The sequence below is a fragment of the Lutra lutra genome, chromosome 14, assembly GCF_902655055.1.
Source record: "Lutra lutra chromosome 14, mLutLut1.2, whole genome shotgun sequence".
NCBI classification, from domain to species: Eukaryota; Metazoa; Chordata; class Mammalia; order Carnivora; family Mustelidae; genus Lutra; species Lutra lutra.
Window position 1 is genome coordinate 66,348,006 of NC_062291.1, and position 22,721 is coordinate 66,370,726.

Sequence of the window (22,721 nt, forward strand, 5' to 3'; positions counted from 1 at the left end):
ATTAGGTGAATCAACAGAAGATAGGTGTCCTTTTTACGGTTTTAATGCACTGGGTGGCAGTTTTAATGTACTGACTCCATAGGATGCCTGAGAGCAGGTACATTCATACACACACGCACGATATTTAAACAGTAAAATCTTTGTCTCTGGAGTGAGGACCTGTCAGGGTGTCCTCACTAAAATGCAGGGACCAATAACAAATGTCACATCCAGTAAACATGTTCAAAATTTTCCAATAATAATTCCCGTGATTGATTGTAATTGAGGCTGCTCTCCCCAGCCTTCCTCCCAAGGCAGAGAGGTAATGCAAGGAAGAATAACATCCTTGTCACAGTGTAAACTACAAGGCATCCAGATTCCAGAGCACAGTGGCAGAAATGTCTATGGCAGTCACAGACTGTCACAAAGCAAAAAAAAAAAAAGCCCTCGGTATGGGGACTTCAGGTGAAACAGAAATCAATTATAAAATGTAATCTAGGGAAATGTGAAATGAGGCTAAAACCGAAATTTGAATTAACAAGCCCGGATAAGCCTTTGTAAACCACCCGACGGGGATGAGCCAAATGAGCTAGTGCGGGATTTTTCCTGTGTCAAAACAACTTCCTGGTTACCAAGTACTTTGAGAAAGAGGAAGAGGAAGGAAGAAAGAAAGAGGGAGAAAGAAAGAGAGAGGGAGAGGATGGATATGATACTAAAAAAAAAAAAAACTCTCTCTTTCTCTCTCTCTCTCTCTTTTTTTTTTTAATACTTAGGCAGGTCAGGCATTATGCCTAGATCCTTTATTTCAATTGGTAGGTAATTTTTTTTTCTGTTTTGTTTTGACAGGGATAACTTTTCAAATTAAATCCCTTTATTGAATTTTCACTCTTGGGTAGTTTCTGAAGATGCTGCCTTTGCAAAAAAGTAAAATAAAATAAATAAAATTAGAACTGATCTATTTCATGCCATGTGAAAGCTGAGCCCGAGATGACAGTTTGGCATTATCAACCTTCATGGCTGCAGGGAGCAGAGGAATAATGTTGGGTGAAAGGGAACGTGCACATCAGGGAAAATGACAGCCTTACTGTTTTCAGGGTATGGGGCTGTGTGCACTAGATGCCACAAGCCAGAAATGGTATTACCCCCAAAAGCTTGAAAATGAAAGCAATCTGGGATGTTACCGATTCCATCTGGGGCTTCCTGAACAAGAGGTGCAGTCATGGGAGACAGACCCTAAAGCTCTTTCATTAGTTTTTTGTTATGGGACTCTGTTACTCTAAACGTGCTCTGCTGACCAGCAGCACGGGCTTCACCTGGGAATTTATTAGGAATGCAGACTCTTGGGCCCCTATTGAATCAGAACCCACGTTTTAACGAGATCCTTTTTTGGGCCATGATATGTCCAGATTTGAGATGCAATGCCCTAAAATTTTCTGACAGCTTAGTAAGTGACTTAGTCACCCTGACAACTGGCCAGCTATGTATTCACTCACTCAGCAAATATTTACTAAACTCCATCTACATGCTGACACTGTGGCATGTGCTGGAGACGTGATATTGACCAAAGATACACACGGCTCCTCCTCTCCTAGAATTTAGAGGCCAGTTCATTGTAATTAATCACCATGGATGGTTCAGACGTAAGCATCCATTTCTATTTTTTAACTTCTTATTTTGAAATAATTTTAGATTCACATACAAGTTGCAAAAGCTAGTACAGAGAGTTGCTCTGTACCCTCTCTTGGCTTCCCTCAAAGATAACATCCAGTAAAACCACAGAATGAAAGCAAACAATATATGAAATTGGCTTAGATTGGGAGTTCAAGAAAGAATCTCCTAAGGGAGGGATGCCTTCTCTGGTTCTGATATTATTCTATGTTTTTTTTTTGAAGATTTTACACGAGCTCAACATTATTTCAAAATAAAAAGTTAAAAAAAATAGAAATGGCTGTTTACATCTGAACCATCCATGGTGATTAATTACCATGAGCTGGTCAGGGAAGGTGGAAGAGAAGATGATACTCCATGTGGAAGAACCAGCAAGTATCAGAGTCTTGTGGTGACACACAGGACCCCGCATGTTCTAGGAACTGAGAGCAAACCCGCAGGCCTGCACGCAAGGAGTGAGGAGAAGACAGAGTGAGATGAGCTAAGGAAATGGGCAGGCAAAAGATCATGCTGAGCTACAGGTCGAGGTGAGAACTCTGCCCAGATGGCAGGAATTGTTCTGCCTAAGGAAAAGGTGGCTCTGGCTCTTGTGTAGCAAAAACTGGGCCTTGGAATCCAAGATAACAAAATCAGGTCTGAGGCTGGAGCGGTGGCCACCAGAGAGAGCCCACTGAAGGGGTGGGGGAAAAGTTCTGAAGTGCTGCGTTCAAGCTGTGTCAGGCACAGTGCTGGGCATATTACATATGGCAGTCCCGCCTGAGCTTCCAACGGAGGAAGGTGATGGTCAGCTTGGACCCTGATCGGTCCCCCCCACTAATTTTGCCAAAGAATATATTCATTCCCCAGATGGGAAGGAAAACCTCTTGAAATGAAAAATCTCATGCCATGTGCACAGTAATGAAGTGGGTGTGGTTTCTGGGGAGTGTGGAGAGCAGGGGTGACCTCCTTCTTCTGTCCCCAAGCAGGTAAGGTACAGGGATCTTCTGCTTTTGCATTCACATGAGCTGAGGGCAAGTAGATAGGGACAAGGGAGAGCGAGGACGAAGTTTTTGAACTGTGAGGGATATTTGTCAAACAGGAAATGTCTCAAAAATTGGATTATCACCCTCTGGCTCAGTGCTGGGCAGCCTCATTGCTCTGGGGTACCTGCGGATAGTCCGTTCTGTTCTCTCCTCTACACTTGAGACCTCTTTCTCCTCCCCCTGTCCCCCGTCCTTCCTCATCTCACCTCTTTTTCCTTCTACGCTTTTCCCCCTGTCTCTTTGAACCCTTTCACCTGCAGTGCTCTCTCTTAGGCCTGGCAGTACTCCTCCATTCCTTAGCCATTCTAGAGGTCCTCTGGACCAAAGAAGGAGAAGGACACTTAGGGAGCTGCTGTGTAAATATATTACCTAAACTTTCTACGCCTTAGTGTCCTCTTCTGTAAAGTCAGAAAAACAACCTATAAGTTGTGGTGGGGATTAATTGTGACAAAATATATAAAGTGATTAGCATCATTCCTGGTAGAGGGTAAGTGCTCAGCGAATGTTAGCTAGTCCAGGAACCACTATGATTAACTTATTTCATTTACAGTTGAAGAAGGAGGCATGAAAAGTCTAAGTAGCTTTTTCAAATTACTAATTTCTCACAATTAGTGAGTGAACTTTTGAGTCCTTCAGACATAGGGTTGCACCCGGGACTGCAATTTTTTCTGTATGGTGTCCCCAAATCCACCCTGTCCACACAAAGTGCAGTCCCTCCTGGCAACTGGCCTAACTGGGCAGCTAAGAACCACAGAAGCACCAGCAAACCCACTCAACCAACGTTCGCCTCCGCCTGTTTATGACAAGGGACACATAGGACAGTTCTCTCGCCCCTGTCCTTTCCAAGGGCTTTGTGACTTTCCAGACAAAGCAGTAAAACGTTACCTGGACCACATCTGACAAAATAAGGAAACCAGAAAAACAAATGAAAACAAAACAGCAGCAATAACATAATCATAACAAATAACCAGGAAAACACTTCAGAAATAAGAAATTGGGCCATTTCGCCAATACCTGGAAAGGGAAACACCTTGGCTGGATGAGAGATGCTGGGAATTGTTAAGGCAATTCTGGATCACTGAGGACGTGGATTATTACTGCTGGGTTTTCCCTAGACACAGACTCGGCTCATGGCAGACTGATAAAACTAGCTTTACTACGAACATCGTGGGGAAGATGAATTACTTACGACCATCTACAGTCCTGGCCTCGAGATGCACAAGATCTGGTTCCTTATTTGACCCCATCACAGACCTAAAGAAAAAATGGAGAAAGAAGAAAAGGAAGACCAACATTAATGACTTCACATGTGCCTCAGAGAAACTCAGTGGAGCCCAGGGACTACTAATGTTCATAGGATTTGACCACCACAATCCTTGGAATACATCTGCTGTATTTATGTACATAACCTGACAGTAAAATTTCCACTTCAAATAAAAGCTATAATGAACTTTTATTTGATGAAGGCCAGGCTTAACTCTGACAAGGACACTGTGTGTTATTAGCTCCGACCTGCAAATAAGTCTTACACATGACACGCGTGTCCTCCTGTGACAATCTCAGTGACAGTATATTAGACTTTCAAGACTTATCAGGCAAATTCCAGGCAGGCTGCTTTCGCTGGGTGACTTGAACAGTGACTTCCATAGCAAACTGACCTAATTAGCTTTTTCATTTGAAATTAGCAGAACTATGTCCCACTATCCTATGCACTAAGAACAAATCATGTGACCCTCCCTCCTCCCCCAATGCAGGGCACAGAGGGCCTGTCCTCTGTATGGCTGCACCTGTGGGAGAGGAAAACGCAGATGCGCCTCACTTCACGGTGTATGTTTGAAACCATATGTGTAAGTAAAATAAAATCAAAAGCAAAAGAAAAGTCTATTTAAATGCCTTGGAGGTACCTATTATTTAGTGTAATCTTGAAGTGAGCCTTACTAAGTACAAAATAATTATTCTGTTACCTGAGCTATAATAGATAGTCAAACGTTGAATGAAAGAAGTAAGGAAATGAACAGAGGGAGGGAGTGTATAATGGTCTGTGAGCTCTTTGAAATAAGTAAATTAATCATTGTCCTAAGGGCATTCCCAAGAACTCTTCTTATTTGAACTCATTTTCTCAGCTCAAAGAGTCTGAAGCATAGCTAGCTTAGTCTCTCTTCATCTTAAGAAGTCTCCAAAAGGCCCTATTATCGCTGTCAGTAACTTTTCTCTGATTGATACATGGCCTGAAATTCAGAGTCTATGCTTGAAACACTAAACCCCGCTTTCTTCTCTCAGGCAGCAGAAATGTCCTAATAAGGGTTTGGTAATTTTTCCCCTAAAGAGACAGGGGATGCACACTGGGACACTCCGCAACCTTGGACTCTGAATGCGGGCAGTCGGTGACATTCTGACCGTGACTTCAGTTGCTGGTCCAGGGATGGTGGCTTTCCATTTCCCACACTGAAGCCCTGACTGGATCCGTAGGTAACCTCTTCTGACGAGGCCACAGTCAGGAGATTAAGAAAGAAAACAAGCTCCCTAAAAGCCTTCAAACTAGAAATCTCATCAGCTAACTGGTTTTTTATAAATTATAAATTATATTATTATTAAAAATTATAAATTATTTCATAAATTATGGGTAGTTACACACTGTTCACCTCCCAGTGTGCCTGTTGCCCTGTTTCTTCCTTGAAATGACTAGCATCTGGGATTCCCAGAAGGCTGGCATCCCAGGAACACAATGGTAAAACCTAGCATGCTGACCTATCTGCTTGGCTAATGGTGAGTGCAATGGGAGACAAAATAATTACTTTGCCTACAGTTGCCTCTTCCCACGTGCTCATGGCCCCAAATCAGTAACAGAAGTTGTCTCTTAAGATCTTTTGTTATTTCTAAAGGCAGGAGCTGTTGTTTCAAGGGATGTTTCTGCTCTTACCAATTCACAAAAAAACACAGGAACAAAACAGAGTCCCTTGCTTCTCTAGAGTCTGCTGTGGCTAACCAAGTCCCCTTATATTGCCTAACCACCATCCCCCCCAATCTGGAGTAAAACAACTGCAACAACAAAATAAAACTTTAAAGTCAAACCACAATATTTCCCACAACTTTTATTTGCGGTTAGGCTCACCCCTTTTCCTAGCAGTCTGGGAGTACCTCTAGATCTGCCGTCACAGATCATAAAGAATTATTGCCACTTTTATTTTGTGGCACTGGTGAATTCTCAAAAGCTGAAGCCAAACAAAGCTAAATGTCTGCAAAGGTGCTGGTTTTAATGGCCCTGTCATTGACCAGACACCTTGCAGAAGCACATCACTGAAGCTGACCACAAAGTATCATTCTCTAGCGCATTTATACATTTTACTTGTAACTGTGGAGCTGGGTGGTTATCTATGTATATTAAGACCAATGATTGTACTTTGCTTACTAATGAGGATAATAATGTTAACAGGTGGTTGCCACGGTTTGGTGGGAGGAGAAAACAGGGAGAGGATGGTAAAGGATACAAACTTTCAGTTATAAGATGAATGAGGTCTGAGGATGTAACGTACGAGGTGAGGAGCATGATTGATAATACTGTATTGCAAACTGAAATTTGTTAAGAGAGTAGAACTTCAGCATTCTCACAAAAAAGAGAAAGAAGGTAAGAAAAAAGGTAAACATGTGAGATGATGGATCTGTTAACTTGGTTGTAGAAATCTTTTCACACTGAATATGTTTCTGAAACCATAACATTGTATACTTTACATATAATTTTGTCAATTATACCTCACTAAGCCTCAAAAACATTAACAAGTAAACATAGCATAAACATAAAAGTTAATCCAAAAAATTCCTTTGATGATCTTCTTTCTAGAGTGAGATCTCGAGGAGGGCTTCAAATATCCTTATCCATTATGATAGTAGCTGACTTCTGGTATTGAGGACAAAAGGTTGGACACACTGGCTTTATGTTTCTAGATTACCCTGTATGTATGTTTCCCCGTCATGATTCATAATGGTTTGCTCGATCTCTCTGCATAAACGTCTCTTTTACTTCACTGAGCTCCCACAAGGCAGGTGCTGTTTTTTATCACGGAATTCTCTGTGCTTACCAGAGCACAGAGAAGACTGTTTCTTCAGTAAACATAGAGACAACATTTTTACACCAGTCAGTATCTACTATAATATCTGATATATTGGGTTGTTCAATTCTGGGACTCAAAAGGAACCTCTCTGTATTATGAGATGAAAAATTTTGATCTGAGATCCTTTAATTATATAAAAAGGCAATAGGTCGTGGGATCTAATATATCTTTATATTGCCTGTGTGTCTATTTGAGAAAATGAATTCCCTTCTTGTACTAAAATTGCACAGGACAGGAAAGTCTTCATGCCTTAGCATGTACTGGGTGTCTGTCTGGAATTCCCACTTACCCTTATCCTACCTCTTTAACTCCTTCATTTTAGTATTTTTTTTCCCCATTTCATGTGTACAATAATTCAACGATCCCATATATTTTTCAGTATTCATCAGGATAAGTGTACTCTTCACCCTCTGTATCTCTTTCTTTTTTTTTTTTTTTAAAGATTTTATTTATTTGACAGACAGAGATCACAAGTGGGCAGAGAGGCAGGCAGAGAGAGAGGAGGAAGCAGGCTCCCTGCTGAGCAGAGAGCCCGATGCGGGGCTCGATCCCAGGACCCTGGGATCATGACCTGAGCTGAAGGCAGAGGCCTAACCACTGAGCCACCCAGGTGCCCCTGTATCTCTTTCACTCATCCGACCACCTACCTCCTCTCTGGCAAACACCAGCTTGTTCTCTGCATTTAAGAGTGTTTTTTGTCTCTTTTTTAATTTGTTGTTTTTTTATTTGTTTCTTTCTTAAATTCTACATGAGTGAAATCATATATTCCATTCTCTGACTGACCTATTTCATTTAGCATTATACACTCTGGATCTACCCACGCTGTTGAAAATGGCAAGATTTCATTTCTTTTCTTTTTTATGGCTGAGTAAACTTCCACAGTAGATATGTACCTCAAATTTATCCATTCATTTATCAATGGTCATTTGGGTCGCTTTCACATCTTGGCTATTATAAATAATGCTGCAATAAATTTTACAACTATTAGAATGGCTAAAATAAAAAACATAAGAAATACCAAGTGTTGGCAAGGATGTGGAGAGAAAGGAACCTTGGGCACTGTTTGTGGGAAAGCAGACTGGTGCAGCCACTGTGGAAAACAGAATAAAGTTTTCTCAAAAATTAAAAAGTAGAGGGGCGCTCAGTGTGTTAAAGCCTCTGCATTCACCTCTGGTCATGATCTCAGGGTCCTGGGATTGAGCACTGCACTGGGCTCTCTGCTCAGCGGGGAGCCTGCCCCACCCCCCCACCCCCGCCTGCCTCTCTGCCTACTTGTGATCTCTCTCTGTCAAATAAATAAACAACAAAAAAAAAACTTTAAAAAAATTAAAAAGTAGAGTTACCATATGGTCCAGTATTCCATTGATGGGTATTTGCCCCAAGAAAGAAAACAGTTAATTCTAAAAGATGTATGTACCCCATGCCTTCTTAACTCTTAGTCTGGGTACCCTTATAGGCTCAGCAGCAGATACATGAAGATGAAAATAGACCTAGTGAAGATGCCGCTAAGACTAAGTTGTTTACTCCTTCTGAGACTTCTAGAATCATGCACATACTTGTGCATAGCATAACTTAGGCCATGTTTCTATTGGTGATTCACCCCTCTACCCCTCTTATTGACCGATAAGGTCAAACCTTTCTGCATTTCCGTGCCAGGCACTGTGCATGCCAAGCACAGCTACTGAATAAATGTTTACTAAATGCTTTGGAAAAAGAAGTATACAATCAACCTGCAAGCAGTTACCAGTGTATTTGTATATGTGAAATCTGGTGAGCTACTTAACATCCTTGTGCTTTTATTATTGTTTTAATCAGTAAAATGAGGCTAAAATAAGTTTTCCTAGAATATATATCTTAAAGAACTTAGCGGAGTCCTTGTACATGCAAGGGTTCAGAAATGCAGCTGATTTCCTTCTTCTCTTTTTTTTTTCCCTTTCTTATTTGAGGAGGTGGGTGGGGAATGTAAATACCCACCTAAAAATTAAAGCTAATGCTGGTAATAAAAGTGTCTTGAGATTTCATGGATATCCCATTGGCCGAAGTGATTTATCATCATAACTCAAAAGATAAAAAAAAGAGTCAACAGCCAGAGATCAACTATATGAATAAATAAAGCACATTTTTATTCAGTGAAACATTCCAAGCCCCTAACACGTGGTAAGCATAGAGGCTATGGATTCCCTGCCCTTAAGAGCTTTAGAACTAAGGAGGAGCTCTACAGTCCCCCATGTAACAAGAGTGCTCACATTCAAGGTGCTACTTGAAGACATAGGAGGAATGACCTTTCACTTGCAGACAGAAACCTACAGGAGAAGGAAGGCCCAGAAATCCTTTAGAGTAAATGATCTCAAACTTCGGGGATACGAAATAATATGATCAACGGACAGAAGGGGTGGAAGAATATTCTATTTAGAGATAAACAGCAAATCAAAGAGAGGATGGCCCAGATGGGCATCTACTAGCAAGTCAGTAGATCTAATGTGTTCAGAGTAGAGCAGTAGAAAATAAAATCAAAAGTTAGGCAGGGGTCCAATCGTGAAGCACTCTGCGTATCATGCTAAGGTTTTCTATTTGATCCTAAAAGCCATGAAATGCTACTGAAGTAAGTGAAGTGAACATAGCTATAAATAGCTAAAAAGAAGAACTTCTGTCCCCACCTACGCGTGGGACTCCCTGTGCACGGAAAGGAGAAGGTGAAGTCCCTCAGGCCAGGCTAGATCCAGCTCTGTTGTTGAAAACAAGACCAAGCCAGCCTCACCCCTCCTTGCTTCCAGCATCTTAAGTTAGTGTTCACATGTGGCAGCCAATTCTGAATAAAGTCTGAGGATTTCTGGAGTCAAGAACGCAAATAAAACAATCACACCCTGGTATCAGGCACCATGATGTTCGCAGTGCCGCATCAGCCTTCTGAAATGCAATCACCAAATGCAGCCTTTGTAGACATTTTCTGCAGAGAAACTCAGAAATGTCACCAGTTTATCATTCCCCTGGCATTTTGTCCGAGTTTATACCAGTTTAATATAGTGCTCAATAAATGCTCCAGAGCCACAAAATGTCCTCATATGGAAAACCGCAGAGCAAGTATTAAAAAATAAATACCGTGACGGGTTAGCACCTATTTATTCAGATTTAGAGCTGCGGGTAATGGTGTATGGAGGAAGGAACAGGGATCTGCAGAGTAACAGGCTGGTGAGTTGGAGACACTTGCCTTCTTTTGGTTTTAGAAGGAGCATCAGGTTCCCACAGGCTCTCTCCATGAACAAAGCCCCAAGAAGCAAGTGGTTCTATCCGCTGGAGAGAGAAGCAGCAAAAGCTGGCTGGTATTAGTGGCCGGCTCCCTTGATTTCCTCTTCTGGAGCCAAGGGTTTCCCCTTTCCCTGGCCTCACAGTCAGACTGTCAAGATACAGGTCGTCAGGAGAGTCCTGCCTAATGCAATGACTTTCATTCTAGAACAAAGCAGCTTATCCTGAGGTCTCATCTCCTGTCCACGTGGGGAGAATGGGATAGAAAAAAATTAAAAAGCTGCTTTAAGGTGTCATTTTAGCCTCTCTTAGTCCTAAGAAACATGCTTGATTGATTTCTTCGGCCTCCACACTGTCACACTGGTTTCCCAGAACCAATAAATACACAAAACAAAACAAAACAAAACAACCACAAACAAACAAAAAGATGCTTTTTATGCTTAAATGCATAATGGCTACTGAGAATCACCATGGCCAACATCTTCAGGCCCATCAAATTCTACATTTTGCCATCCTTACTCCCCCCGAAGCCAAAAGCCCAACTGTTGAATGAGGTGTTATCTGCGACAAAGTGTACGTTAGTACGAACGGGTGTGCGTGTGCGCGTATGTGCACGCATGCGTGCGCGTGTGTGTGCACGCGTGCGTGCGCTTGTGCGTGCCTGTGTGTTTATAGGAGCAAAGTGAGGAATGGGGTATCTGACTCAGAATGAAGAAATGAACACGGGGCGCCTGGGTGGCTCAGTCTGGTAAACACCTGCCTTCAGCTCAGGTCAGGATCCCAGGTTCCTCTGCTCAGTGGGGAGCCTGCTTTTCCCTCTCCCTCTGCCCCTCCCCCAACTCATGCTCTCTCTCACTTGCTCACTCTCACTCTATCTCAAGTAAATAAATAAAATCTAAAAAAAAAAAAATGAAGGAATACAGAAAGCTCAGGAAGATAGTAAAGGGATGAGGATGTTTGTTGAACAAAGTCCATGGTAGAAAACAAAGCTGAAAGTTGCAAGAGCCATACTGAGCAACAGGCAACATGTTTCCTCAGACATCACAAAGACCAGCTCCAAGGTGGTCAGACAAGCCCTTGGGGTACAAGGCTCCCCCTCCCCCACTTTCCCCTTCTCTCATTTAATGGCTTTACTTCTTCTTCTTCATTTTTTTTTAAAGATTTTATTTATTTATTTGACAGACAGATATCACAAGTAGGCAGAGAGGCAGGCAGAGAGAGTGGGAGGAAGCAGGCTCCCTGCTGAGCAGAGAGCCCGATGCGGGGCTCGATCCCAGAACCCTGGGATCATGACCAGAGGTGAAGGCAGAGGCTTAACCCACTGAGCCACCTAGGTGCCCCAATGGCTTTACTTCTAAAACCACCAATTCATTTCCATTTTCTTCTTATTTCCCCACGGTCTGGGCCCCTTTCCTTGCCTTTGTTGGTCCCTGAACATGGGACAAGGGGATCTAGAGGACCCAGGGAAGATGACCAGATCACCGGCCTGGTCCTCAGACAAAAATCACTGTGCCAATGAGATACAGAGAAATATATCTAAAAGGATCAAACAGTTTGGGACTGAGGTAAAGGAGTAGCTCAAAATATATATATATATATATATATATATTTTTTTTTAAGATTTTATTTTATTTATTTGACAGAGATCACAAGTAGGCAGAGAGGCAGGCAGAGAGAGAGGAAGGGAAGCAGGCTCCCTGCTTCACAGAGAGCCCGATGTGGGGCTCGACCCCAGGACCCTGGGATCATGACCTAAGCCGAAGGCAGAGGCTTTAACCCGCTGAGCCACCCAGGCGCCCCTCAAAATACATTTTTTAATACGGCTTCTTTTTATCTCTTTAAACTGTAGTGTTATCATACTCTATGCATTTTTAGCAACTTGTCATTTTACTCTAATCCGTCTTGGAGGCTGTTCCATGCCAGAACATAAAACTAACGGGATAGATCTCTAACCACTATATTGCAATTTATTAAATGAAAATACCCAATTTGTCTATCTATTATCCATTGATTGATCCAAAGCAAAAATGAATCATAAATGAAAAAAAAAAAACCACTGAAAACACACAGACAAAATTCATAATAGCAGCCATCTCTGAGAGGTTTTGGAATTGGGGGTGACAAAGAGACCACTATTCTTATCAATAATTTAAAATTTTTTGCAATGTATTCATGCATTACCCTTATAATTAATATTAATAAATTTGTACTATTATGAACAACAAGAATGTTTCTTCAGTGTGGAAAACAGTCTATGAGTAGACATACAGTTAATGTGTGCAAGTCACAAAGGGGTAGAGGGGAGGAATGAGCAAAGTTAGTATGGAGAGGAGACCTGGAATATTCTCAACCTCAGACTACTTGCAACTCTGCCATCACCTCACCACAAGTGCTCGGAAAGCTCATGCTGTGGAAGACTTGTGGCAGGGAGAAGCAATGCAAAGGACATCAGCAGGTGTGTGTTTGTGTTGATCTTAAATTCAGAGCCAGAGGAGGAAGGTGTGGACCGACATTTGGCTTAGGACTCAGGGACCACGGTTAAAGAAGACGAGGAGAGGACAGAACCTCACCATTTCCCCCTTTCTTTCCCTTCCTGTTAAGGACAAAGAGCTTCAGACTAGAGGGTAGTATGTAAAAGGACTGAAACCTGAGCATTTTGTTGCTGGAGACAATCTGGCCTAGAGAAATAATATTCTATAAGAGAATTCCAAAAACAGCAATCTCCAAAGTTTTGGGCTGAACATATCAAGCAGGGAAAACCAAAATGAGCACATGCCGATATAAGAAGATTGTTGGTTGTAAGCTGAGGAAATATACTAGGGTGCTTATGATTTAACTTTAGGAAATATACACAAAATAGAAAGTAAAATAGTAAAAAACCCCAGGAATTATAGGATCTTCTCTCTACATCTCGAAGAATCATCTTGCACACTCCTGGGTGCTGCTGTGGGTCCCTCACCATGGACTAGACTATGGATTCCTGGGTTATCCTTAATCTTTAGCACCCAGAAGGGCAGACAGCTGATCCTCAATTAAGTTTTTTTAATGAATGAGTGAATACATTCAACAAATATTTATTAAACACCGACAATACGCCAGAGGCAATTCTAGGTGCTGAGGAGTTAGGAGTGATTTAAACAGAGGATAATCCCTGCACCTCATAGAGCTTCCATTTGCAGATAGAAGACAGGGAAGGTATAAATGAATGTAAATACATATCAGGTGGTGATAACAACATTTACTAAAACTTGTGTTAGAAAAAAACACATATATACACAAACTATAAGAAGCTTTAACCATGTCAAAAACACTACTGTTATATGGCGTTAATCAAAGGCTGGTGTCCATCTGTTGAGTGTGGAATTGATATCATATCGGGCTTACAAGGCTGTGACCTTGTTGGCATCCTGCTCATCAACTGTCAACAGCTCGGATAAGAACACCTATTGTGTGCCCACAAAAGTCACACCCAACACAAACTGAGGAAACATAATGACAAGATAACAAAGGTGGTTGCAGCTCTGAAAGCAAGTCACTTGCCTCAGGGCCTACAGCTAATAAATGATATGATCAGAAGAGAATTTAGGCTAATTTTTCTACAGCTCCATGTATCCTCTGTGAAAAGGATATTAATAATAAGACTTAATGAAAACATGGTCATGGAGAGTCAAAGAAAGAGTAGGTGTGGTATGACTACTGTCAGCAGCATGAATTAAGGGGTCCTTCAGAGACAGAAAGTCTGTTAGAGATTAACTAGACTGAACACCACATGTCACAATTAAGGAAGTTACAATTTGCTTCAAGAGAGGAAATACCTTATCCAAGGTCACGCCACTGAAAGAGCATCAAGGCTGGAACTACTAACCCAGGTTCTTGACTCACTCCAGTGATCCTTCTCAAGAAAAAAAATTCATTTTCTTTTTCTTCTTTAGTGTCTTACATCAAAAAGGTCAAGAGAAATGATGGCAAAACTTCAGACAATTTGACATCCTAGAAGGGTGATGTGTTTCTCTGGCTTAAATGTTTGTGTATCCCCAAAATTCATACACTAAAACCTAATTTCTAAGGAGATAGGATTAGGAGGTGAGGTCCCAGGGAGGTGATGAGTGCCCATGTAAAAGAGGCCAGAGAGGGCCCCCTTGCTCACGGTAGCATGTGAGAACACAGCAAGAAAGGAACCAACCATCCGCAACCCAGAAGACGGCCTTCATCAGACTCCCACCACACTGGCACCTTGATCTCAGACTTCAGGCCCTCCAAACTGTGAGAAAGATACTTCTGTTGTTTATAAGCCATCCAGTCCATGGTATTTTGTTATAGCAAAACAGACATGTGCGGACCAACAGAGACATGTGTGGTGGCATTAGAGAAGCATGGGCCTAGGCATATTTGAGACAGTGCCATGTCTTGGGAGTCTGGAAATAGCCTGGAATCAAGTTTAGTTTAGATCCTCAAATATCAGACCCTCTAGGGGCGCCTGGGTGGCTCAGTGGGATAAAGCCTCTGCCTTCGGCTCAGGTCATGATCTCAGGGTCCTGGGATCGAGCCCTGCATCGGGCTCTCTGCTCTGCGGGGAGCCTGCTTCCCTCTCTCTCTGCCTGCCGCTCTGCCTACTTGTGATCTCTGTCAAATAAATAAATAAAATCTTAAAAAAAAAATATCAGACCCTCTAAGTGTGAAGGTGATTTCTTTGAAGTGACTTGAAAAATGACTCATAAATGTTGACCCTTGTGAGAGACCCAGTGTTAGTCTTCACACTGAACTGCCGGGTCCCTGGTCCTCACCTAGGGCTGGTTTAACCATCCTCAAATAGCTCTGCTCTGCTTTTTGAACCTGTTAGGAAACAATGACATTCTCTTCCTTTGTTGTTGGGTATTGATACTGTGGAAAAAATACCCCAAAGGCCACAGCTTAGAAACCCCTCAATGGAGAAGGGAAAGTGACCCAGTCAGTAAAGCTTGGAAAGGAGCAAGGACAGAATCTGGTGAGATAAGGAAGCAATCAGATTCACCCTCACAGCAGGGGCACAAATGCCTGGGGTGTCAAACGGTAGTTCCTCCCCTTAGTACTTTGCTTATTCACAAAGAATTTCTGGAGTGCTGGGTACAAGGTGTCAACGGATTTTGTGAAAATACTTTGAAGGCCATGCCAGTGTGCCTTTGAATTGTACTAACTGCTTGGCTAAGGAAACTAATGTAATGGTGGAAAATGTAAAACATACCTTCTAATTTTTTTCTAAATACTTGGGTATGGATGCAAATTCTAAAGTTCTCGTCAAAAACGTCTTAGGGTGACAGAAGGAGAAGAGAAGGAGACAGGGAGGAGGCGTTAGAAGGAGAGGAAGGTGAGGGGGTGAAGGGAGAGGCCATGAAAGAGGAGATGAGGAAAAGCAGACAAAGAAGAAGAAAAAGGGGTAGATGAAAGGATAGAGATGGGAGGAGGAGGACTGGGAGGGGGTAGAAAAGAGATGCCCTTCTAGGGGGCTGTGCTGCAGGCCCCATTCCTATTCATCTCCCACCACCACCCAACCTGAATTCCAAATTCTGCCAGCTGGGAAATAGGCTTGACTGCTCTGTTATTCTTATAATTGGCATAATTATTAAAATAACATTGCTTTTAGAAATCTAACTGTAAAAATATTACATGTTCATTTAAAATACAGTGGAATAAATAAAATCTTTAAAAAAAAAAAAAAAAGGGGGCGCCTGGGTGGCTCAGTGGGTTAAGCTGCTGCCTTCGGCTCAGGTCATGATCTCCGAGTCCTGGGATCGAGCCCCGCATCGGGCTCTCTGCTCAGCAGGGAGCCTGCTTCCTCCTCTCTCTGCCTGCCTCTCTGCCTGCTTGTGATCTCTCTGTCAAATAAATAAATAAAATCTTAAAAAAAAATAAAAATAAATAAAATAAAATACAGTGGAAAGTGGACCAAAGTTTACAAAGGAAAACAAAACATTCACACAGTCCTTCCATCTGGAAACAATCACCTTTAACATTTTGTCATCCTTCAGAGTACTTTTTCTAGTTCTGTAGGCCTTCTTTTTTTTAAAAAACAACTTTCACATCATACCTTTAACACAGCATAGCATAGCATGCTATAGTGTTGGAATGCACTACTCTGCCAGCTGTACAACATTCTGTACTTTACTTAACTGCTAGGCTGGCCACAGACTATTGGTAGTGTCTACACACAATACTGCACTGATTATCTTTGTAGGTAAATATTTGCATGATTCTCTTAATCTCTCAGTTTTTCAATAGGGAGAATTATTAAAAGAGGGAATTTCATTAATGCAAAGAAAATGAGCATTTGTTTAAGATTCCTGATACACTGTCCAACTGTCCTGCAGAAAGTTCATATAAATTATGCTAAGAGGATCATATGAATGTCTATTTCCCAAGCCCTCACCAAGGCTAAGTATTATCTTCTCAAAAAAACTATCCATTTGATAGATTAATAAATGGCATAGTCTTTTCAATTTTTATATCCTTTTTAATTTTTATTTCCTATTTGTGAGATTCAACATTTTCTTGTGTCGACAGCCTGTTCATGTTCATGAGACTTATATCGGCCAAGATGTTTTTATTCAAGTTTTCATTTATAAGAGGGGTTAAACTGTTGAGGGCATTTACCCACTCCTTGTACGATCTTTTTCATATATTTTTTAATTGGTTCATTTGGAACCTGAATTGTTTGTTTTGGTAATTACTGATTTTATTTTTTTAAAGTGATCTCTACACCCAACCTAGGGCTCAAACTCACAACCCAGAGATGAAGAGTCACATGCTCTACCAACTGAGCCAGCCAGGCACCCCTGTCTTGGGAATTAAACTCACTGTTGAACTAAAGAGGTAAGTACCCTTTCATAGAGGTTTGTTTGTTTGCTTTTTTCTTAGGTGAGGACAAAGAAGATGGGGGAAAGGGAGGAATAAGGTGTGTGTGTGTGTAATGATGAGTACCTCCAAGTCACCCTTATTATGGTGAAGGTGGTATGAGATACCCAACAAAACAAACTGGGGGGAGCCCAGAACTGTGGTCAGGGCGGGGGGGTGGTGTATCCTCTCCTTTAGGACTAATAAAGGGAATATGTCACTTGGAAAATCCTTTTCCTTCTGAGATCTTCATCTCAGGTCAGACCCTAAAATATTCCTTTAACAATAATTTTCCTAGGCACACAGATCTTGCCCTTAAATAGCAGGTGGTACCTTAATGGTTTACTAGCATCTGATAGAGACTGTGTGCCCTCAAGGTTAGAGTGAGGGCACAGAGGTACCTGAGGTGAAGAAGAGACAACAAATATAATCCAGAGTTGGGCTTACTCACCATCTCTTCTGGTAACCTTGCTGGCTGACTAACTAACTGATGGAATAAGTGAATAATTGGTCGAGATGGGGCAGTTATTCCTCATAAAATTCCAATTAATACACATACAAGAAATGACCAAAATAAAAAATTTCCATGAGGACACCACAGAAATCACTGCTGCAGGGCAAGATCCATGGATGGATGTGGAAATTAGTGGACAAAATGCATGGCTTCAAAGGACCTCTTCCAAAATATTTATTAGATGTTCACATAATTTCCGATATTCTTCCTGACAGGAGGTGTAGCTCAATTCTCTTTCCCTTGAGTATGCACTGGACTTAGTAACTTGCTTTTAACCAACAGAGAATGGAACAGGAAAAACAGTAACTCTGCAATGGAGAAATCTCCTAGACCCTACCTTCTTCAAGTGATCAAGGTTAACATCAGGGGTAGTAAGACATAATGATATCGTATACTGTTTGATATGGTGTCATGAGAAGGGCACATCATTTCTGTGACATTCTTCCCCACAATCTATATAACCCTGTAATCATAAGAAAATATCAGTCTAAGCCAATTTGCAGGACACTCTAAAAATATCTGACTAGTACACTTCAAACCTGTCCAGGTCATCAAAGACAAGGAACGACGGAGGACCAAAGAGACTAAAAGACGTGACAAGTAAGTGTCATGTGGGATTCTGGATTGGATCCTAGATCAGAAAAAAAGGGGGCATTAGTAGAAAACCCGGGGGGATCCAAATAATATCTCTAGTTTAGTTGACAGCTTTTTACCAATATTATTTTCTTAGTTGTAAGTACAGCTCCACAGTTATAAAACATGTTAACTTAGGAGAAGCTGACTGAAGATCATATGGGAATTCTCTGTCCTTTCTTTACAATTCTTCTTTCATTGTAAATACTTTGAAATAAAAAGTTAGGGAGGGAAAAAAAAAAAAAAAACTATACCCAAATCTCCTAAGGATATACTCAAGTATAGCAAAGCTACTATAAATAGGAAAGTGATCTGTTCTTTTTTTTTTTTTTTTAAGATTTTATTTATTTATTTGACAGAAAGAGATCACAAGCCGGCAGAGAGGCAGGCAGAGAGAGAGAGAGAGGAGGAAGCAGGCTCCCTGCTGAGCAGAGAACCGGATGCGGGGCTGGATCCTGGGGCTCGATCCCAGGACCCCGGTGATCATGACCTGAGCCAAAAGCAGAGGCTTTAACCCACTGAGCCACTCAGGCACCCCCTTTTTGTTCTTTCTAAATCATTGTCACTCATGGAATGGATGGGTCATGGCATTTTATCACATAAAGCAGGTAAACCACTGTAGCATTTCAGGTACTCTAAGTTTATGATTCATAGATTTTAATCATCACAAAAAAGAAAGTTATCCTATTTTTAAAGTGGTAAGATTGGAAAAATGGTTCTTATTATTGAGATGTTCTTAGTCTTTATTTGTTTACAAGTAGAAAACAGTGTGGACAGCCAGGGTTTTTACTAATTCTAGGGCTGCCCTGGTTACTAGGGGAAGAGCCTGATTGCAGCTGCAACACAAATATGTTGGCCCAGGAATGCTGAAGTGTGAGGGTGAATGGGAATCCGTGGCCAATGTGGCTATATGTGGCCATATAGGCTGTGTCTGCTTTGGGTTCCTCTCTTAGGCACCTCGTCTTCCTTGGTTACTGAATTACTCAGGAAGGCTAACTACTCATAGAAGGAACATTCTAGAAGAGCTAGTTTGTTCCCTGGGCTAGTGACGCAGAAGCTATTCCAGGCACATAAATATTCTAGCAAGTTTCTTCTTGTCACAGTAGCGTCACAAAATTGCTCTGTTCAGCACATGATGATGGCTTTGTAATTCAATTATTGGTAGAATTTGTCTTCTGGCATTTATCTGCCTTAAACTTCGGGCGCTCATGGAAAACCCTTTGCCATAAATTTCATAAATGCTGCAGCAGGTTCTGTCCTCCACCTCAGGGCACATCTTGTCATGCCTGTGAAAACCTTGACAGCTTTCTCTAAATTATGGAATTGCTTTGTTTAGAGATGTTGATGTTTTAAGTGCCAGAGCCAAACAATAAAAAACAGTGGGACAGGTCCATTTCCTCTGGTTATTCTCTTCGGAGAAAGAGAGATTCTGACAAAGTTCCTTTCTAACCCAAAGGACTGTTTTCAACCATTTATCTTAAAATTATGTAGAAGGGATTCCTGCAACTCATAGGAGGTCAGATGGGATAGCGTCAAAATTCTCTAAACATCCTGATAAAATTCTCAACACATTCACAGACACATCGGGGCTGGCTGGGCATCTACATGGATTCACTAGTCTAAGAGTTGGTTTTAGGATCTTCCTCTGCCTCCTCTGCCTCTCCTTCCTACTTAGGCAAATGAACTGATTTCTGCGTCTTTCTACCATTCTGTTTAGAACTTTCCATCCCGTATCCTATCAGTTACCTACTAAGACAACCTCACCTAATTTTTTATCTGAAAAGAGGTATCTATGGTTACCTCATCCCCATATTCGTTTTCCAATTTTCATGTATTCAATAGATATTTATTGAGCACCTATTCTGTCAATTCAAAAATGCTCACTTTTTTTTTTCCATTTTAACATTTCTTAAATCAGTATCTTACAATCATCGAAATGATAACGTTTATCATTTTTTTGACAATACAGAAAGCAAAGGTATATCTTCATTTGATGGGATTTCAGAGTTGATGGTGTATGATATGTGTCAGGCAGTGTTCCAAGTACTTCCCTGTACCATTTCCTTAGAAATGGTACTAGTCCCTTTCCTTAGAAGCCATTTCCCAGGAAGATCCCCCATCACAATTTAATATGAATATATATTTGTGTGTCTATCTTCTTTTTCCTTCTCCTCCTCCTACTTCTCCATGTTTTAACATGAGATGTGCTAACAGTGGCTGACCTTACATCTCATTGTTTTGGATTACAGAATATAAAAAGAGGAAGCTTGACTCAGTTAGGAAAGGAACATCACCCAAAAACCATATGACATATGCAAATCTTTCTCGTCTTTTGGGGAGGCATTTATCATGTTTGAAACCGTATGAGGGACAATCCCATCCTTGTAGGTTGAAGCGTAACTGTGTTTTTTGTTTTTCTTTGCAGATTATATATGGTTTTACAAGACAGATTAGGTACCAAGTTTTCAAGGGGTTAGACTACAGTGACTTGGTCCTGGACGCCTTGGCCAACCTACAGCTATCTTTCCCGGGGTGTCCAGGTAGTTTCAGACTAGAACTGACCAAAAGGAAATACACGTGAGATGTGGAAGACAGAGGGGAGCAGCAGCCAGTTCATTCTGAAGGCTGTTTTGGTTCAAGGTGCAGGGAGGCAGTGAGAAAATCCAGGTCTGACCTCTTGCCTTCCTGCCAGCTACTCTTCCATTTTGCCCGCCCTGTGTCCTCGAGCCACAGGCCAGATGTATGGCTACAGGCTCCCAGAGGGATCTCTCAACTGCAGTCCCCCCTCAGCAGCTGCAAACCCCACGAGGGCAGGGACTGTGTTTCCAGTAGGTTCACAGCCAGGAGTTAGAGCTCAAAATTACTCACTCAATTGACATAAATTAAATGAACTAAGTAACAAGGGCTTTTAGGTAATTAAGAAGCTATAAAACTAAATGCTAAGCTGATTTATCCACTGTTCCTGATTCTGGGGCAACAGAAAAGCAAAATACATGTTTGCATTAAAAACCTATCAAGGGGTGCCTGGGTGACTCAATCAGCTAAGCATACAACTCTTGATTTTGGCTCAGGCCATGAGCTCAGGGTTGCTGGATCAAGCTCTGTGTTGGGCTCCACACTAAGCATGAAGCCTACTTGAGATTCTCTTTCCCTCTGCCCCTTCCCCCCACCCCCCGCTTACATGTGCTCTCTCTCTTAAAAAAAAAAAAAAATCTATTGAAAATATAAATTGTGGAACTGGATATCAAAATGAGATTGTCACATTCCTGAAACGAATGCCCAATTCTTCCTTCTTCCTCTTTTAAATGAGAGTTAATATTCACTCATGTATTACATGGGTCTGGAGTTTAACCTGAGTTCCCCTTTTAATCCTGACAAGTAGATAAGGAGGACTGTACAATGATGCCTGATACACAGATGAAGACTGTAAGACTTAAAGAAGCTAATTAAATAGCTCATTGTCACACCCCTTGAAAATAGGATTCTAACAAAGTACTTCTGACTCCAGAGTGCTCCCTCTTAAACACTAAACACCATCTCTTCTTGGGTCGAAGCAACACAGAGAGGTGATGCATGACTGAATGAGCAAGAGAAACCACACACCCAGATGCTGTATAAACCCACAGGCTCTTGAACTTGAAGGCTAAGTGAGGTCTGATCACTAGGGCATAAGTCAATTTCTTTTAATATTATTCTAAATTAGAAGCTGTAATGATGAGGATTTTCCCTGTCTCTTTTGCGTTCCTTTGCCGCCATCCCCTGCACTCTGCTACCACAGTAGTTGTTAGCGGGTATCTAGAGAAGTGACTGGGTCCCAGCTGCTCGTAAACGGAGGGGCTGCAGCCCAGGGAGACAGGAAATCATCAAGATAAGGAGGACAGAGATCAATGGTGGCCACTTAGTGAATGAAGGCAATGAGAAAAGTGATGGGCTCACACGCGGTAGCAGGGCGAAATGAACTTAATTTGTAGGGAAAACTTGCTAATCACAGGGAGAGACCACAAAGCAGAGGAAAAGTACAAGAGGATTAGAAAACTGCATTCACATGGAGATCATTAATGGGGGAAAAGAAGGATAAAACATCAGGCCCCTCAAAGCTAATGAAAATTCTCTTATCGAGCACCAACAACCCAGGTACCAGAAATGCCCCCATGCGGCTCTTGGGATGTGATCCTAGGAATGACTTCCTGCCACCTCTCCCCACTCCTTACCCAAACCACAGAAGTGGTTCAGCTCACAAGGTAGGGGTTAGGAACCAGAAAAGACGGGGAGGCCGAGGGGGCATTTCAAGAGAAGAAACAATTGAGTCAATCCTCCAAAGAAGGGGGGTCAGAGGCTCTTCTCCTGAACCCCATATTCTGAGTTGTGTAAAGGACCTGTCAGTTTGGGCAGTTTGGGTGGCAGTCACTTCGTCCCTCCTTACACAGATCTCGCAGGACAGCCTGTGGGCTTCCCAAACAGCCTACAGCATAGCATAGTGGTTTTTTGTTTTTGTTTTAAGATTTTATTTATTTATTTGACAGACAGAGATCACAAGCAGGCAGACAGGCAGAGAGAGAGAGAGGAGGAAGCAGGCTCCCTGCAGAGCAGAGAGCCCGATGTGGGGCTTGATCCCAGGACACTGGGACCATGACCTGAGCCGAAGGCAGAGGCTTTAACCCACTGAGCCACCCAGGCACCCCAGCA

At 41.9% G+C, this 22,721-nt stretch overlaps 1 protein-coding gene across 4 annotated transcripts in view; it reads right to left on the bottom strand.

Annotated features, from left to right (window-relative positions):
• The window catches only part of SORCS1 (sortilin related VPS10 domain containing receptor 1), a 497,958-nt gene that overhangs the window by 133,164 nt on the left and 342,073 nt on the right, over nt 1–22,721 (bottom strand). For all 4 annotated transcript variants that reach the window (XM_047703168.1, XM_047703167.1, XM_047703165.1 and 1 more), the window contains exon 6: nt 3,859–3,923. In XM_047703168.1, the coding sequence (XP_047559124.1) occupies nt 3,859–3,923 (65 nt within the window). The remainder of the gene's footprint in view (nt 1–3,858; nt 3,924–22,721) is intronic.